Source organism: Teleopsis dalmanni, chromosome 1, assembly GCF_002237135.1.
Source record: "Teleopsis dalmanni isolate 2A chromosome 1, ASM223713v2, whole genome shotgun sequence".
Taxonomy (NCBI): domain Eukaryota; kingdom Metazoa; phylum Arthropoda; class Insecta; order Diptera; family Diopsidae; genus Teleopsis; species Teleopsis dalmanni.
The window spans coordinates 16,201,855-16,221,521 of record NC_051846.1 but is presented as its reverse complement, the minus strand read 5'-3'; the positions used below and the strand labels follow the sequence as shown (position 1 = coordinate 16,221,521).

The window sequence follows — 19,667 nt, the reverse complement described above, 5'->3', positions numbered from 1 at the left end:
TCTCATTCCAAACAGCTGATTTTTCAACTTGATTGTTGATTTAATATTTGGCCTGTGCCAAAAAAATGTTGCATGAAAGTTAAATATACATTCAAACCTTAAAATATATACTGGAAACATATTTTTAGCTTCGATAAATACTTTTTGGGAAATAGAAGTTCTAAAAAGAGATGCATCGTTTTCAAGAAAATACGATCACCAAACATTTGTTTACCTTTTTTGTAAATATGTGAAAAACAGCTTTCTCAAACTGTCAAAATGACATGAAGAGCTTTTATTTAGGGTATGTTCAATGTATTCCTTTGCATTTAGAACATATTTGGAACGCATTCGAACGTCGTTGAGACGCATTCATACAGGATGTGATGAAATGGATCGCACTTGCGCTTAAAATTTTTTATTTAGGAATGAGCCATTCGCTTCTCATTTTCGATTTTTGACCAAAATGAGCCATTTTCTGCCAGTGTATATGCCGTATCAATCGCGCCTGAAATTTTGTAAGCAAGAATGAATCATTTGCTTTGAGGCCAGTGTAAATGCCGCATAAAAACTTTTTTGCAGAATTTGCAATCTCATATAAAATAACATTAGGTCTAAGTATGCTATTATACAATTACAATTAATTTGCTTTAAGTTCTGATATTTTTACGCAATGTAGAGAAAAACGTAATAATCGTAAATCCTTTATAATTTTATTTAAAGTGCTAAAAAGTGCTAAATTTCCAAAATGCTAAAACCAGATGGAAAAACTACATAAAATTGAATTAACAACTGATTTGACAGTTCGAATCGGCTAAATGCATTAAATAATTTAAATGTGTTAAATATTTTTATTTCATACAAATTATTAACACTTATGTTAAGCATTTATGCATGAGTTTCACATGCAGTGAATGCTGATTCGTATACTACACTGAACGTGCAACAGCCAAAACAAAAGTAGTTGTACCGTGTAACGATTAATAAATGATCAAAACGAATCATAAATGACATTAAATAATATTGAGTCGAGGTTCGTAGAGCGTTTACTATACGTATAATGTGATGTGTGTCTATTTTTCATTTCCATTTAATATTTTGTGTTATTTTATGAGCATTAAATGCCAAGGACTTTATTCGCTTTGTAATGGAGGAAGACGATATAACAAACAAGGAGGACGCGGTGAAAGACGGCAATGCATCCATCAGTAATAAATTCACAACATGTACAATATGCAAAAAGAAATTTTCGGATTTCCAAAGTTGTTTGGAGCATGAAACATACGCACATACACGAAAAATTCCCAAAGCTGTCAATAGACAAATAAATCGTCTATCAAATGCAATCACGGATTCCAGCGTTGTAGAGTTTCACTCCGAAATATCCGCAGCCCTTAAGAATTCCGTGAAAGGAGAAGAATTAAATAGTATTTTTAAATTGGTTTGTTTGAATAGCGAAAATTTAAGTATAGTAAACGAACGGATCAAAAATGATGTTATGAATGAATTAAAAACAAAATTCGATTATTTCGTTGTTGATTTATTTGGTTCCGTCGCTACAGGTTTAGCCTTAAAAGGTATATTATATATATGCATTTATATGTGTTTAATATATTTTCAGTATTTAATAGATTGCGACATAGACATACATATAAATCTGGGAGAAATTGTCAAGACAAAACAAATGTATTATTTTAATAAATTGAATTCTTTAATACGGAGAAGCGAGAAGTTTTCCGATGTTTACGCTTTACGTTCAGCCAGAGTACCGATAGTGAAATGTAAACATACAGTTACGGGCTTTAGTATCGATATTAATATATCGGCGCCCAACAGTTTGTATAACACACAATTCCTAAGAGATGTACTCAAAACTGATAATCGTTTATATAAATTTGTGCTTTTCGTTAAATTTTGGGCTAAGAACTCGAAAATTGTTCGTACGGGTTACTGGACTAGTTATTCCCTTATTATACTTGCATTGTTCTATCTGCAACAGCCATATCCGGATCTAAATGGAGAGGCTTTATTCCCGCCATTAAGTAAATTACAAAATGCGATAAATCCAGTTTATGTTGAAGGCGTCAATTATGCTTATGATAAAAACTGTTTCCGCAAATTACCCACCAATGTAACTACCATTGAACTAATCAAAGGGTTCTTCTCATTTTATAACGAATTTGACTTCACGAAGAACATTATTGCACCGTATCTAGGCACACCAATAGACTTGGATGCATTCAAGGAAGGCAAATTTAAATATACCCAATTAACAGAACAATTAAATAAACTATCTGAAATAAGCAGTAAGGTGTATCCCTTACAGGTGAGTAGAAATGGTTTTAAAATAAACTATTTAGAAAATTCGTTTTCGTTTGTTTTCGTAATAATAAATACATTTTTCATATAGGTTGACCGCTCCGTTATAGTGCAGGATCCATTCTGTTTAAATCGGAATATTACAAGTAATGTTTCCTTTCAATATTTGAAATTTTTAAAAGACTGCATAAGTTACGCTCACACTACATGTATTCGCGCTCGAACAAACGATGCACAAATGCTTGAAGCTTTAATATGCAACGTTGTTAAAACTGTAACCAACCAGATGGTCATGACTTTCACCAAACCTACAATTCTTAAATACAACATTAAGCCTTCACGTGCTGAGCTACGGTTTTTAGCTGATTATACGAAAACTACAAATGCCCATGAAATTTATAATACATGGGTTAATGAATATACCGCTGCTATAATGGCGATATTTGTAGAAATATTCAAGTTGCATGTAGTAAGAGTATCAGGATCTGAAGAACTTGCAGAAGACTCTCTAGAAACCACACATCTGTTAATAAGCGGTACTGTTGACCTATGGTCTGGGCGCTCTTATCAATGTTTTAATAATGAAACTTATTTCGATACTCAAATGCAACAAACCGATAAACTATATCAGGAACGAAGTCAAAACAATAACTTTGCAGTTAATCTAAAAGCTATTGTCAATATAGTAGCTTATAAAAATGACGGTATAGAAATCGAAGCAAAATACGACAATCAAGATGAAATAAAAGCAATGTCCAAGAAAGATGCATTACGAAAACTATTTCAAATATTTAAATGTAACTTACAACAGTTTAATTTAAAACAATATCTGAAAAAGTAATCAAATTTTACAAATTACCTGACTAATATTAACATCAATTTATATGTTTATTGTTATTTTTTTTTTATTTTATTATTTATTTTTATTAATTAAAATTACTTAAAATCACAGATTATAAAATACATAAGAATGAAAGGCAAAAATATTAGCTAAACATGTAAAATGCATATTTCATATTGAAATAAATTTATTTATTTTTAATTTAAATGAAGCGTTTATATATGAATTTCACTATAAAAAAACCTATGTACATAATTACTTTAAGAATATCCTATTAAAAATATAAACTATTTGGCATGGTTATAAAATTTTACGATATACATATTTACATGTGTTGATGTGGATCGTGCCACATCTCTAATATTTTATAAATATTAGTACATCTAGTAATAGCTTAAAGCAAGTTATGAATAAAAGGTCTTATTAATAAAGTAGTATTCGTCGTATAAATAATAGGTTGTATTGAAGAAATAAATACACTCACAAAGCTAAATATGAATCATTACGAATCATTAAATACAAATAGAAAATCGAAATTGCTTACCCTACTTAATGATAATGGCTTAAAAAGTGAAAAGTTTGGATTATTTATAAATAGACAAATTGCATTCCGCATTACTTTTGTGTATTACACACAATCAATAAAGTGCTATTCACTTAATACATTTTTAAATTAATTTGTTATTATTTCATATGCAGACTTTTTACGCAATTTGACGCTTACATCTTATTTCTCACTTCCCTTTAAAGGGGGCAAAGTTTAAGATAATAAATTTAAGTACTTATACATATGTTTTGAGTAAAAAGTATCCGGAAAAGAACCTGGAAAGAAATCATCAACTAAGTTTAATAATAAATTAGATTGATCGATTAACTAGATCTATTAATCAACTAGGTTGATTGCTTATTGACTGTTCTACTGGGTTGATTAAGCAACAATGTTGAGCGATCCACTGGATTGATTGATCAACTAGGTTGATTAATTGAAAATATATTCGGACTAGACATTATTAGATTTAAACTAGACAACTGATTATTTGTTGTCTTCGTCTTCTTTCACTATGTGCTCAATACGGTTACTTCGAAATTATTAGGCTTTAGGCTTAGGAACAGAGAAAAATCTTGCGATGCCAAATTAAGTGAGTACAGTACTTTGTTGAGTTTTTTGCCAATAACTTTCTCAAGACGAGTTGTTTTATAAATTTCGGATACTTTTTACACAAAATGCTTATGTATACTTTTCAAACTATGTATTGTACACCCTCAATATGAATAAAATTTTTAAACTATTCTGTGCGTTAATCAGTCAGAGATTCAAAAATTTTTACACAACAATTTTTGGCACAAATTTTTTAGTGCAACTAATAAAAGATCACTAAGCTAGTATTTACGAAATCTAGAAATTGGTCGAGATTGTTTATTACAGATATCTATTTATATAGGAAAATATATAGGAAATAAGCCTACATTGTACTTGCGATTGTTATGTCGTCATATATTTTTGGTCTTTTGGTGCGTTATTTTTGTGCTGTACTGATTTTTGTTGATGAACTCTCGGTACTTTGTGCTAGAAAAACTTTTTCTTTCGACATGAGCAATATTTTTTGGCACCTCCATCCTCTACACACTCAGAATCAGAGCTGTAGGAGTTAAGCCGGCTTATTTCTCCAGTCACCGCAAAATGTTCAGTATATGGGTTATAGCGTACAGTAGCTTCAAATAACGCCTTATTCGGTTTTGTATAAAATATAATGCGATACGTTTCTTCAGAGCTATTGCCACTATCAAATGACGCTCCCTGCTGGGCACGATATGCATTTTCAACATTGCCGAACTTTAACGGTAAGCACATACTCGCGAATGAACCATTCCGAAAACTGGACACATAATTATTTATATACGAAACAGTGGATTTAGCTAATTTTAGCACAGTTTTGGAGTTTTTGTAAATACTTTGATATGGTATACAAGTACACCAATGATCTTCAATTGCTATTTCATCACAAGAACGATTGTGCGGTACTGGTGCTAAAAGAGATTGGCACCGAGGACAATCTTCTGCAGGTGACAGTAATTCTTTGTTATCTACACGTCCACTCATGGAGAGCACATTCTTTAAAGTCATATGAAGATCGTAAGGGTTTGTTAAACGATTCTTATTAACACTAAGTGCATTCACAAACTCTGGATGTTTTTGTTTTAGATGTTGTGGCAGCCATAAAAACAGAAACGGTAAACGTTCCTCCAGATGACCTGAAAGCGTTTTCCTTGTTGGCCCAAATCGCATACCATGATCACTGAAGAATATTATTATGGTATTTTGTAGTGTGCCCAAAGATGAAAACTTTTCCAAATATTCCACCACTTTTCCATCCATGGACGAAGGATCACTTATAGCATTGTGACTAAATGTATTGGTCCAGAATAACCCGAAAAATGGATCATTTTTAAAACGTTTTGCTAACTCAATCGCATAGTCGTAAACAAATGAAGCTGAATGCTGATGGCCCAAACAATAGATAAGATTAGATTTTCGTTGTATGCGTAAGTTTTTTTCTGCACTGAGCAGAAATGGTCTTAAATAAAAATCTACTGGAGGATCAACAAAACCTAATTTTAGATAATTAAATGTATTTATAGATGTTTCATCTTCTGCATAGGCTGTAACATAACCATGATCTCGAAATGTATTCCAAATTAAACTGCAATTGTTCAGGCCATATAATTTTGTAGGCGCACATTTACGAGAGGCATTCGCCTTGTTTTGCCCCGTTAACACAGCCATTAAATTAGGAAAAGTATTATCATCCATCTACATCAAAAACACGATATTATATCATATTTTTAATATATAAAGTAACCTTATAATATAATGTAGAACTAACCTTATTATAGCCGCTCATTTCGAACCATTCATTGTCGTATAGATATTGGGCAGTCTTAGGCATGGCACGTATTAAGTTAATCCGAGATATACTATCTATACCGAGTATCAGTAGACTTGTGGCTTTGTGATTCGTTTTGTTATCACTCAATTTCCAAGTATCTAGACGTTCTCGTAATTCCTTACGCTCCGGCATCATAGCATGACCATTTATATATGCCAAGCTCTTTTTTACTCGACATTTCACTAAAATATTGTCTACAGTTGATGCCAAACTCGTTTTTTTCTTAAAACTTATGCATTCACTTAAACTGTGAAATGAGAAAAATTATGAAAAACAAAATTTTAATTTTAATCTTTTAGATATAGTCAATATAGTACAAATTTGTGTAATAGATTCGGACAACATGTAACCAACTGCGATATCACAGTATGTTAAATTAACCAAAAGCATGAATAATATATTGAAGGATCTACCTTTACTTATACGATAGTACTCTTTTGCATAATAACATATATAAGAATCCTTGTATCCTCAAATATAACGAACTTGTGCTATGTAGAGGTAAATCTAACAAAAACAATTTTCAAAGAACAAACTCTCTCTAAAGTTTAACACAGAGTTATGATCAGTAATAAGTCATAGTGAGTTTAATAATTGTGAAAGTTAGTTCTGTCAAGTACAGATTTCAAATAGAAGCGGTCAAAATCAGAACATGAAAGAAATGATTAAACATTAATTGTGTCAAGATCCAGTTTTGTCTAAACAATATTTGAGCGCATTAAGAATGTTCTACTTTAGAGAGAGAGAGAAAGAGAGAACTGTTTTTAATTGATTGACAAACCCTGCTGTAATAAGTTCAAGGAATTGGTACAAATTATAGATCCAGTTGCTCATAATAACCGATGAAGTTTCACAGTTTACAAAGAAGACGAACCAAGGGAGTTTTTCAGTAATGTTAAAATGATATATTAAGAAGTGTCCGTAGACTTTTTCTGCTTTAAAAATTGATGCTTGTGCACATAATTGTGTATAATTTTTTTTAAAAGAATAACTGTTAATTTTTTATATTAAAACTTTATTGTTGTTGCTTTTGTGAAAATAAATCAGAAAACAGAAATATATTTGAATAAAAATTAAATAAGTTATGGGCAATTTAAGAAAAATTTTGTGGGTGTCCGTACACTTTTTCTGCTAAGTGTATATGTGTTCCACGGGCTACTCATAGTAAAACTCAAGTAAAGTACAAAATGAGAGCGTAACACAAGAAAAGTGCCAAATTTCGCTCTTTACACAGATTTTCATGGAACAACTTTGTGTAAAATCTGGTGAGAACACCAGTGCCGCGCAAATAAACAATACAAAAATTTAAACTCAAACCAAAACAGGTGATTCACACATCAACACAAATTTCACTTGCTCTTATTTACTCGAAAATTTGGTGATGGAACGCACTTTTGTGTACACAGTGTTACTCAAAGTTAATAAGACTAGCTCGTGGAACAGACCTACTATTTAACAATGAAAACAAAAATATGTTCTTACCTTACTTCCTTATCTGCATCTATCCCAGTATAATTTCTTTCTATGACCTGGTAGCAACAGTCCAAATTACCAGTTGTACTGTATTCGCTAATATGCTCCTTGATAACTTGCAGCACGTATCGTTTGGAAGTCGCGTTATAATCCACACGAGTGAGGGGCTTAGTTTTGGAGCAAGGCTTAAATTTTTCGCGTTTAAAGTATTTCATGACTTCAGGTAGGTAAGGATCGATATTTGGCATTTTACAACGTTCACTCCAAACCAAATACCCTTTGGGTGGCGTTAGGGATGCATTAAGTACGTTTGTGTTGGTGGTGATGGCGATGGTGATGTCGGAAGGTGTTGGTAGAGATATTGGTAGAGATGAGTTAAGCGTAGTGTAAAAGGAAGAATTAAAAGAATACAATTTTTGATTATTTAAAACGTCAGTGCTGTGAACAGCAGAAGCAACTTTAACAGAAGCTGTACCGGTAACAGCAGTTACAGCACCAGCATCAGCATCAGCATAAACACTAGCAGTCGCCGTCTTGGCCGTCTTGGCCGTCTTGGCCGATGCCGCTGTATGTGTTGGAGTCTTATTGACAGCTTTAACTATTTTCAATAACTGTTGGTATTCTGTTGAGTTCGAAGGATCGAAGGATGACTGCGCTTTGTGCTTTTGCGGCGTAGCGGTGAGGTTTTTTGCTTCTGTTGCCATTTGTGTTTAATTTACACATATTTTTTTATTGCATAGGTGACACGTACACAGATTCACATGCATACAGTTGACACAAGACACAGACACATGTGCAATTAATAAAATTATCCATGTAAATTAAACAACCAAAACGAATAAAATCCAAATTTTGTTAAGTTGCGAGCAAACCACATTTTCGAAACAATTGTTAAAATTTTAATGTTGCAACCAAATTCATGCAAACAAACACAGAACACAAAATCAAAATTAAATAAAATTAAAAAAGCTTTTACTTTGTTTTAGTATAATGTAAAAAAGATATAAATTTGTAATATACGTAAAAATTAAACACATAAATTAATTAAATTAATTTATTGGCTAACATTCGAGCTACGTTTTCGCAATAGCAATGCCCAAAGTACACGAGTTCTAACCTATTGTATATCAAGGCTTTACTGTTCAACGGGCTAGAACGTGTGCTATTATGCGTTATACGGTCAGTTCATACCGTTGGGCAAACAGTTTTGACCAACTGTGTACGATGTGCATCCCATTGACGACCAGAGCCTTCTGTACAGTAGTCTAGAACTTGGCTACCTTGTATTAGATTTGCTATACATTAATAAAAACAAACAAAAAGAAATAACAAAAAAAGCAATAATATATAGTGCCGAAGTATATTAAAATATCACTTCATACGCAACATTGCATTTTTAAGGATTATAGAATACCCATACATACATAGACTAATGATAGTTATATATATAACATTCGAAAAAGTTTTATTTCATGTTTACATCTTATTATTATAATAATAAGAATAATATCTATTATAAGCACAATTATTATTATTATTATGACAGATTCTAAAATCGCAATTATTATTTAAATAATAATCATTATAATCATAATTAATAATTAAATAATAAATATTATTAATATTAAATAATTATTAAATAATAATAATTACTATTATTTAAATATAATCGCAATTATTTAGTGAAATAAATTTTAATAAATATTTAATTTATTATTAAATAATAATAATAATTCTTACTATTAAATAATAATAATAATTGTTATTATTAAATAATAAAAATAATTATTATTTAAAAATAATCACAACTAAATAATATAAATTTTAATTATAATTAATTATTAATTATTAATTATAATTATTATTATTATTTAATGAATATAATCGCAATTATTTAATAAAATAGATTTTAATAAATATTTAAAGTTGTAAGAACTGTTAAATGAAACAGAGAACTAAATGAAATATGAATAACCAAGTTAAAATTTTAATTTAAATGGATCCATATACACGTAGATCTGAATTAATTATTTATTATGTGCGTTTCTTATAATGATCAATTAAAATCCATTTCTTTGTTAAAGATTTTATTTTCTATTTGGTTTTTATCAACAGCAGCAAATGTAGCTGTCAGATTGGAATAATTAATTACAATTAATTACAATAATAATTACAATTAGCTTATAAATATAAGCTAATTGAGATAGTATAAACATATAGTTATTACCACAACTAACGAATATTTCAAACTATTCTATAAGTTTTCGTGAAATCAGTTTTAAAATAAAAGTTAATTATTTGGATAAACTACATCCATTATGTTATCTTATTGAACAAACCTAATATATTTACTGTCTACTTTATATCTTTACTATTGCGAAAGACCTATGAACTCAGAAGTTTTAGCCAATAAATTGAAGCAAAAATTATTTTAAACAGTTTTACTCTATTTTCAACATACACCAATGCAAATTATTTACAACAAAAGTAAATATTACTTACCTTTCATGCCAGGTACATGCGAATAATGTAGGACTGGAACTTTATCCGCATCATAACTATCTTTAGATAGAGTTATATGTATGTACAAAATTAATAGTAGTAAACCAAAAATGGCGAATATATGTTTTCGTCTCATCAATCGACAAGTCCAACTAGAAAACTTATTGGACTTTGTGTATCGCCTGCTGGTATATTGTTTCCAACTCTTTCGTAAGTCTAAAGCCTCTAAAATATTTTTATTAATATCTCTATTGCTTTCCGCATCCGTTCCTTCCGTTTTAGGCATAAAACTGATATTTGTACTGCTTTCATTATTATCATCGTTGTCATAGGTACACAAAAGCGGACGCATTTCCGATGTACCAAAATCGTTTATATGTGACATATTTTCAAATAATTCACTTTTACGTCGTTACATAGTTTTAAAATATATTTCCTCCATAAGGCAACCTAGAATAATTATAAATTATTAGAAATTATTAAATGGAAAGCTATTGTTTATAATACGAAGAAAATATAATGAACACACTTTAAAAATTTGGTAACTGTCTACGATAGAAGTGCAATTAAGAAGTCCCGGTAGCTGAAAGTTCTAGAGAAATCCAAGAGATTCACAATGCTTGCAACATAAACCTAAATACGAAAAATGTATAGCTTATAGTTTGCTTATACATCCATAGATAAGTACAAATAGATTAGCACATTTCCTTTAAATGAATAAAAAATTCAGAACCTATCATTTACTTGAATATACATACTTATGTATAATTGAGTATATAATTGATCATTTCTTTAACGAATTAGCATTTCTGAAATAAACTTTATAGTCTATTGTGACAACAAACATAGATAACATATCTGTTAATAAAAATCTGATCTTTCCCTCCAGTTAAAAACATAGAAACATAGAAACTTTCAAAGAATTATTTTCCATTTGTTATTTATTTTAATTTCTGCAGTTTCTGCGTTCTTTGTTTGAGGTAAATCATCATCGCCAATCATCTTCCAAGTTTCAATAGAATATACATATAACATTTTTGTTTTTATCCCCAGTATTTCATTCAAAATTACTATTATTATTTATGACGATAATATGTTAGCAAGTAACCGAATCCTTTTATGCATATTGATCATGCTATATGGTCTGATGAAGTCGGATCATTTTGTTGGTATTAGGTAAATTGTAAGCTAATTTTTATAATTGGGAAGTGTTGCATAAAATTTAAATTTAATTAAGAATTTCAAGTATGTAAGTATGTAATAAAATACATAACCAAATATCGACGAAAATAAAAGGATTATATAAAAAAAAATCACTTTATTATATTTATTTTTTCAACCTTTTTTTGCTATTTTCTTTTATATGCAACATAATAAAAATTTCACAATTCCGTCGAAAAAGTAAAAAATGATCTTTAGACTGTTGTCTTTTTAGCACTTTACCTTACCAATTACCGAGTAACCGTGTTACGCAGCAACGTCTCAATATCCTTAATATTTTAAAGAATTACAGACAATTTTAAATTTTAGTGCTAATAGATGTTAAAGGTGACATTGACCCAATTTACACTATCATTAACGTAACATGAAAATGAACTTGAAAAGCGGCCTCTGATGGATAAGAGAAGGAAGAGAGTGTAATGTCAATTTCAAGCAAGGAAATTTGCTGCTTTTTTTCAGCTTGATACGCATACATATATATGTTATGTTTTGGTTTTGTGAGCTTTGAATTTCTATGCTATACACTACTACACACAAACATTTTATACGTTTACACAAAACAACACAAATTTCACTCTTCATGATAGTGCATGATAGTGTAAACTGAACTGTCAGTTCATGTTGTCGTCAAGTTCATTTCACGTCCAGCTCTCAGAACAGACCGAGTGTAAATAGACCCATTAACTTTCAATAAATTGAAAACACTTGAACACTTTTACGAATTCTCGCACTTTTTGCATATCATCCGTGAGAATAAGAATAAAGGATTTTATCATACATGCACTTAACATTTTTATTTTTCAGGATTTTTAAATAACGAGGTCCAAAATAATTAGAAGAATTATTTGTTTTTTGTAAAAAGTTACTTTAAACAAACGCCGAACTGTTCAAACGAAACTTACGGTTACGCCGATCCTTTTAAAGATTTACTACGGTTACGCTCCACATATACAAAATAATCCTATACGAAATCACTCAATTAAAGTGAAAGAATACCCAAGTTTTGCTAATCCACAATGAATTTGAAATTGAGTTGAATCTCTATTGAGGTGTGCTTATATGTGAATAATCAGCAAGAAAACTGTTTAGTTCGTGAGACGTGAAACCATTACTAGAATTTTGTGATTATATAATTATTAAATTTTAATCAATAGTTGTACTAATGAGTAGTGCAATCATTCATTTCAACTAACAGAGATAATTAGCGGTATTGTAAACTACTTGCAATTCTTATCATTTTTTATTATAACGTTATTATGCCCTTATACAATAATGCAAAATAATTGAAGATAAGCTATTTTTCTGAAACTTATATACTAATATTAGGAAATGTTCAGATAAGTGAAATCCCTACATATTTTAGCATTCAGATTAGTTGAAAGGAAATAAATCTGAAGTGATTATGAAGTCACTTTAAAAAAATGTGCATTTCTTGAATAATGAGTGAACTGACTTACTGGACTTACTGGTCCAGTTCAAATATTTACTGCTTATGAATCAGGTTCAGGTTTATAACTGTCTAGAACTTACATAAAAATTTTCTTCTGCTTTCGAAATTCATCTGGTGATGAGATTTTAAAGAATCTGTAAATGAATCAATCGCAAATTTTGGTGGGCTTAAAATTTAATAACATTAAACATTGAAAAACAGAGGATATTGTAGAACTTTAATAAATTAATTAAAATAATGACATCTCAAGCACTTCATCATTTCAATACAAAAATATATAAAACTGAAGGATTTTGAATATAAATAATTTTCGAAAAATAAGATTTTAATACTAATTGATTATCATAAAAATCTCAATTGGAAGTTAAAAAATTAAAGCAATTAAGTCGAATTAGATATTGAAAACAATTTCGACTTCGAATAATAAATAAATACAATTACATACAAATACATACAATTGAATTAAAAAATATTCAAATACATGTACCAAAGCAATTAAATCATAAGAAATGCCTGATTCAATAATATATATTGAATTAATATCATTTTATTTCACTTCACATACTCACGCAGTCAGTGCTGAACTGTGCTCAGAAATTTAAACCAAAAAAAGTAAGAAGAAAAAAATGGAAGACGAGATGTATTAAATGTAATGTAGATCATTACATTTAATACAGAATAGAAATAAGAAAGTTTTTTCAATAAGAAGTTTTTTTTACTAATAAAACATTATTAATGTTGAACCACCGATCACATACATTTAGATGTCCAATGCCAAACGCAAAATCGACACCAAATTTTCATATTTCAAGCAACAACTTCTGATGTATAATTTATATTATAATGTTGATATCGTAGACTTGGTGTAGACTTGGAATGCAAATACAAATACGTGATAATTTTGAATATTGTGAAGTAATTAAGTACAAAACTGTGTACAAAAAACTTACCAAAGACTTGGTTACTCTGTTTCTACACTGGTTCGATTTTGGCAATATTTCTAGACACAGTCTCACATTTTCACTAACGCATATAGTTTTTTTTGTTTTCAGATAAAATGTAAAAATTAAAGATAGTTGCTTCTGTTTAAGAAATATATAGTAGTCTAATTAGTAATCAATATCTATGTCTACTATATAGTAATCTATAAAGTAGTTGAACGTAAAAATCTTGCCAAACTTTAGACAGTGTAGACGCTGAGCTATTTAAATTTATAATAGGTCTGTTCTAGCAGCTACTCATAGTAAAACTCAAGTAAAGTACAAACTAAGAGCGTAACACAAATTTCGCTCTTTACACAGATTTTCATGGAACAGCTTTATAAGTCTGATAACAACACCAGAGCCGTGCAAATAAACAACACAAAAATTTAAACTCAAACCAAAACAGCTGATTCACACATCAATATTTTCAAATGTCGACAGGGATGTTACGCTCTCTCAGATGCTCTCATTTACTCGAACATTTGTGTATACACAGTGTTACTCAAACTTACTACGAGTAGCTCATGGAACAGACCTAATATATTGTTTTCGAGTTTTGTAAATATTTGTTTTGTATAGCGTTGGACATTTGTTTATAGTTAAAGATATGAGAAAAAGTAAATAAATTTGCATTGCTTTGCTTTACAGTTAGTATATGAATATATTCTTGTAACTAAACTTAGTGACTAATTTAAAATGGCTAATTAATTTTTTTTTTGTTTAAAGCGCCACTCTCCTACACATCTGGGTATACGAGTGGAAGTAAAATAAAATTGTTGAAGAGTTAATTTAAACTTTTTAATTCCAATTTTTTTATTCCAATCAATAAATAAATAAACATATTTACTGTTGATATTCTCTCCCAAATCTTTTGCCGTCAGTTTGAAATGGAGGGATGTGTCCAATATTTCTTAAAAACGATTTTATCTTACAAAATGTTTTCATTAAAAATAAAAATTAATTTTATTTAAAAAAATTTTCATAAGAACAATTTTAATCCGTTTGAAGTTTGATAAAGACTCGAAATTTACATCTGCTAAAATAGTAATATAGAGTCAAACTTCCGTAACTCGAACTTCTATAACTCGAACCAAAAACAGTGCACCAAGGTTTTAGAGAGCAAATTACATACGATTATGCTTCCATAATTCAAATTTCTCTAAATCTTGAACAAAAATTTTGTTCCGTGCCGATAGGAATATGGGGAAAGTGCATTCTATAAGTCGAATTTTTGTTTTTATTATAAATGCATTTTGCTGTTAGGGGAAGTCCCTTTTTCCAAACCAAATGTTTAATATCTTCTTTCTTATGTTGCTTCTTTGTGCAAATGCCAGTCGCTGGCAGCGTGGTTTAAAGTAAATAAAATAACTTCCAATGCTACTCTTAACGATTATATTCAGCTTGACAATGAAACTTGTACATCAAGCTTTCAGAGCACTATAGCTCTAAATGACTGGATCCGATTCTAAGTGCAAAGGAAAATGATGATGAGGGTTCGGTGGATGTAATTGTTCGTCAGTCTTCCAAAAATGAAGTAGAAGATTCATTCCAAATTCTGAATTTATATTTGCAAACGAATGATACTACAACTGATAGTGATAAGAGCATGAATAAAGTGGAATCTGTCTTCACTTAAAATAAGAAAAAAATTAAAGTCCCAAATACTAATTTCTGATTATTTAACTTTACTATAACTTCTGTGCTTTATTTGATTGCAAATAAATAAATACCTTAAAATGTAATTCTAGTTTCTTTTAAAAATAGAAAAATTCCCTAACTCTCTAAAAATTCTAAGTTTGACTGTATATATAAATGACCCTCAAAACCTCAATATTGAACTTTAACCCCTTATAATCAGAGACCCAGATGTGATATTCATTGAGAGTAGATACTTCTAATATTGTTTAAAATCAAACAAATCAAAAAAGGAAGCCTTGGTGACGTACACTGTACTGTACTGTACTGTATTTTTTAATTAGTTCAGAATAATTTTCACAAAATTTGATTTAAATTTGGGGCACATTCTCACCATATATCACATCATAAGTTTCATTATTTTTTAATGAACGCCAATCATTAGAAATTCATAAAATTAAGATAAACAAATAAAAAAGAAATTGATATGTATCGTCTGAAGGGTGCATAAGCTCTGTAAAGTCAAAACAAATATCTTTTGTTTTTTTTTTTTTGTATAAACAAATAAATAAAAAAATGTTTATCACAGCAAGCGATACAAGTATGGTTTATATATCCACATTTTTCAATTAAATTTGTTTTTATCTTTTTTATTGTTTTTCTTAATAATCAAATTTCTGTTTTAGTTATAAAACGGTTTATGCGCACAGAAACTTATTATCACAAATTGGACACTCCGATATGTTAAAGTCAATAAAAAGATTTTGTCATAGGTCTGTGGCAATTGCTTCAAGAGTCGAGAACAACCGATTACTTTATGCGTTTATGCAAAATTTCATTTAAATATATTATTTTTTATTTTTTATTTAAATACAATTATTTGCCTGCCAGAGAACTACAGCTCAGCGGAAATTATAAAGTTTTTTTTTAATTTTTTTTACGATCGTTTTGAAGTGGGGAGCAACAAATTATGTCAACTTTTACTCTTCTAATTAAGCGTACCAAATTTTTAGTTTTTTATTGATTTGAATTAATTAACACACTTTCAGTACCAAAAAAAAAAAACGAAAAATAATTGTTTATTTACTTAATTTAATTTAACTTAATTTAATGTAATTGCTCTCAAACGTACGAATTCATTCACGACATGCTCGTCACGACAGCTGCCTCGGACTGCAGCAGACAGCAGACGCACAACACTTTAAGGGAGAGATTTCCGTGGCATTAATCTTGAAATTATTTATCTCATTAAACACAAAAATAATATTTTGCATTTAGCTATTGTTAGCTAAAAAATATCTAAAAATATATATAGAAAATTCTTGCGCGATCGCTGCTAGTCGACGCTAAACTAAAAGCTGAGTTGGTTGCTTGCGATTTATTTGAAGTGAGCGCGGCGCACTGGCTGAACGAAATCGAATGGGCAGTGAGTGGCGGCCAGTGTTGTGCGATATCCAAACTGCGTGCACACAATGAAACCACATGCCAGCCAACAATTACAATACAACAAATTAGCATCTGAGAACTTAGAAGTGATTAGCGTTATTATCGCCACTCTGTGTGCCACCTTCTATCGTGGGCAACGAAACAAAGTGTCAAACACAACGGAAAGGGTGGCGTAATAAAAACTATACGGTCCCAAATCTGTGTACTCTTATATGTTTATAGAGCTACCCATAGCTACGAATATACGAGCGCACGATTTGACAGCTTAAGCATTTCTGCATTTGCAAAAGTTTACCGCGGCTTTACACTGAGCGCAACGGCTAAACTCGTTTGCAATGCCGCCAAACCATAATAGAAAAAACACTCATTCATGTTTATATATGCGAGTACTAAAGTATTATACAAATTACAATCTTAATTAAAATAAAACAACAAATGCTTATATGCAGTAAACATATCTATTTTCAAATGCATTTAGACTGTGTCCACACAGCACAAAAGATCAACCATGGTCGCAGTGCTCCGCTCCGTTGAGAGCTGGTACCCTGTTTATTCCTAGACTGTGTCCAGTTTTAACAGACCAAAGGTGTTACTAAATATCCTATATCATTCAAGCTTTCTCTAAATAAATGTAAATAAATGTGTATATGTAAGCATAAGTCGATCAGTGAATTTATATATAAACTTAATATATATACCAGAATTTAAATTCCAGAGCTTTAAAGTATTTCACTCCCAAGTATTATGGACTATATATTTTTAATCAAAATATAATGGCAATTCACTTTAAAAATTAGCAAATAATCTGTCTTAAGCCCATAGTTTTATTTAGCTCTTGAATTTAGGAAGCGATGTTAATAATGAAATTATTTTACTCCGTCCAGATGCAGCCGGAACTATACCGCAAAACCATTGTGAATCACAAACCTTTACGAGTATTTTATATATTCACATATACAATTAAAACTTTTATGCCCTACACTAAAAACCTTTTTCAAGTGCAAAAGGGTGTAATAGAAGGAAGTGAGAACATTTCCAAATCTAAAAATTCAATAATCAATCCAGTAAATTCTATAGCTCTTTTGAATACCGCCAACTATGCAGCTTTAGTGGTTTTTGAAAGTATATTTTAGTTTAATTCTCCATATATATTGTTAAAACTGCTTGTGTCAGGAATAGAATTGTTTCAAGATTGAACCGTGGACTCATATGTTAATTCACAAAACCATCTCACATTTATAAAAACTTGGGCTATAAAAACTTCATTTTTTGTTGTTAATTGGTCAACAACCAATTTACTTATTAGAATCTTTGAACTAACTAACTAACTATTAGTTAGAACTATATGGATTAACTTAACTATTACAATTTGTTGTTTTTTAAAACTTAAACACTATTGTGTGTTTATATTTAATGATAAAAAGTCGAGACATCACATTAGGAAAATAGTCTAGTCTCTTATCTAGACTGCTCTATATTGTACAGAGCAATTTGAATTAAATATAGACACAAGATCTATTATCAAATCTAAATTACAGAGTGTTTTAAATATGTGAAGAGTACATTTACTTTAAAAAAAAATCTGCACTTTACCTATGAATTTGGAAATAATCTACTTTAATTTAGACTTTTATAATAATGACATCATATCTAACTCCTCGAACTTCTTAACGAAGAAAACTCATGCATTCATTTCGAATGAAATGGGTTCAGTAAGAGTATTTTAATTATTAATATTTACTCGTTTCTCTATATAATAGTAACACCAGTTTGTAAGTATTTAATATCTACATGTGAATGTTAATAATTTAATGAGAAAATTTCAATTTTAATAAAATGTTTTAATCAGTCTAATTTTACAAAAAGATCAACTGAAGCAAACTTAAGGGCGAGTCTTATAACAACCCGGATTCTGTAGAACCCTCAAATATGAAAAATATTATACTTTATATATGTAAAAACAGGGTTATAGGAAATAATAACTTTTTTCGCAATTCGTTCTAAAAACGATTTTTTCATTATTTATTTGTTATTATTTGCTATAATATAGCACTATAGGTAAAAGCATAATTGTTCCTTGTAAATTTTGAGAGTTGTTTATTTCTTTAAATAAGACATTTTGTCATATATACATGTATGTCATATATATACAGCTAAGAGAATATATTTAAAATACAACGAAGGATCTCATAAATCCTCGGTCCACATAATCTTCCTTCACTGACAGATTGTGCTATCAACAATATGTGGCCCGCCCCGGTCCACATAATCCTCCTTCACTGACAGATTGTTCTATCAACAATTTTGACCACACATTCGTAGGTATATACTTTACAATTTTATCGTACAAGCAGAATATGGATACTGCAATATAACATTTATCTATAAGTGAATAATTTTAAAGCAGAAAGATATAAGGAAAATTATAATAATCTTTTGCTTAATACTGATCAACCATTAAAGGTGAGCAGACATATGAGCCTATACGTAATGCAATTGATAATAACGAATAGATTAGTGTACTTTGGCAACTTTATAGTGCGCTTGATGTACAGAAGAAAATGTTCAAGATCAAGACACCTAAAACCTCATCATCATTGATGTTGTGTTAAAATGTATAAAAATTAATAAATCAAATCTGAAATTTGTTTATTTGTTTAATTACGTACCTTGAAAAAAAGAAAAAAAAACAATTATGTTTTAATTTTATAATGCTGTGTAATTGTAGACTTCGTGAATACAATGGGAATACAATGTATACTTTGAAGTCAATCTCATCGACTTCTGATCACCTACAATAGCTTCATTCTTCCATACCATAGAACATCCATACCATACATAAAGCAGTGAACAATTTGTAATACCTATAT

General features: G+C 29.8%; 2 protein-coding genes across 3 annotated transcripts; one reads left to right on the top strand and one right to left on the bottom strand.

Moving 5' to 3' along the window:
* Positions 1-829: 829 nt before the first annotated feature.
* On the top strand, positions 830-3,337 carry LOC119662270 (poly(A) RNA polymerase, mitochondrial). The gene is made up of 3 exons (XM_038071893.1): positions 830-1,556; positions 1,611-2,305; positions 2,390-3,337. The coding sequence occupies exons 1-3, from the start codon at positions 1,127-1,129 to the stop codon at positions 3,137-3,139; spliced, it is 1,875 nt and encodes a 624-aa protein (XP_037927821.1). The 5' UTR covers positions 830-1,126; the 3' UTR covers positions 3,140-3,337.
* Positions 3,338-4,613: 1,276 nt separating this feature from the next.
* LOC119662137 lies at positions 4,614-13,771 on the bottom strand. Of its 2 annotated transcripts, none has more exons than XM_038071724.1 (5): positions 13,684-13,771; positions 10,063-10,512; positions 7,570-8,254; positions 6,025-6,334; positions 4,614-5,951 (listed from the first exon to the last, which is right to left on the bottom strand). In XM_038071724.1, the coding sequence occupies exons 2-5, from the start codon at positions 10,445-10,447 to the stop codon at positions 4,707-4,709; spliced, it is 2,625 nt and encodes an 874-aa protein (XP_037927652.1). In that variant the 5' UTR covers positions 10,448-10,512; positions 13,684-13,771; the 3' UTR covers positions 4,614-4,706. The 2 variants fall into 2 exon arrangements, with proteins under 2 accessions (XP_037927652.1, XP_037927725.1); XM_038071797.1 differs by having other exon boundaries at positions 7,570-7,837.
* Between the last annotated feature and the right edge of the window lie 5,896 nt (positions 13,772-19,667).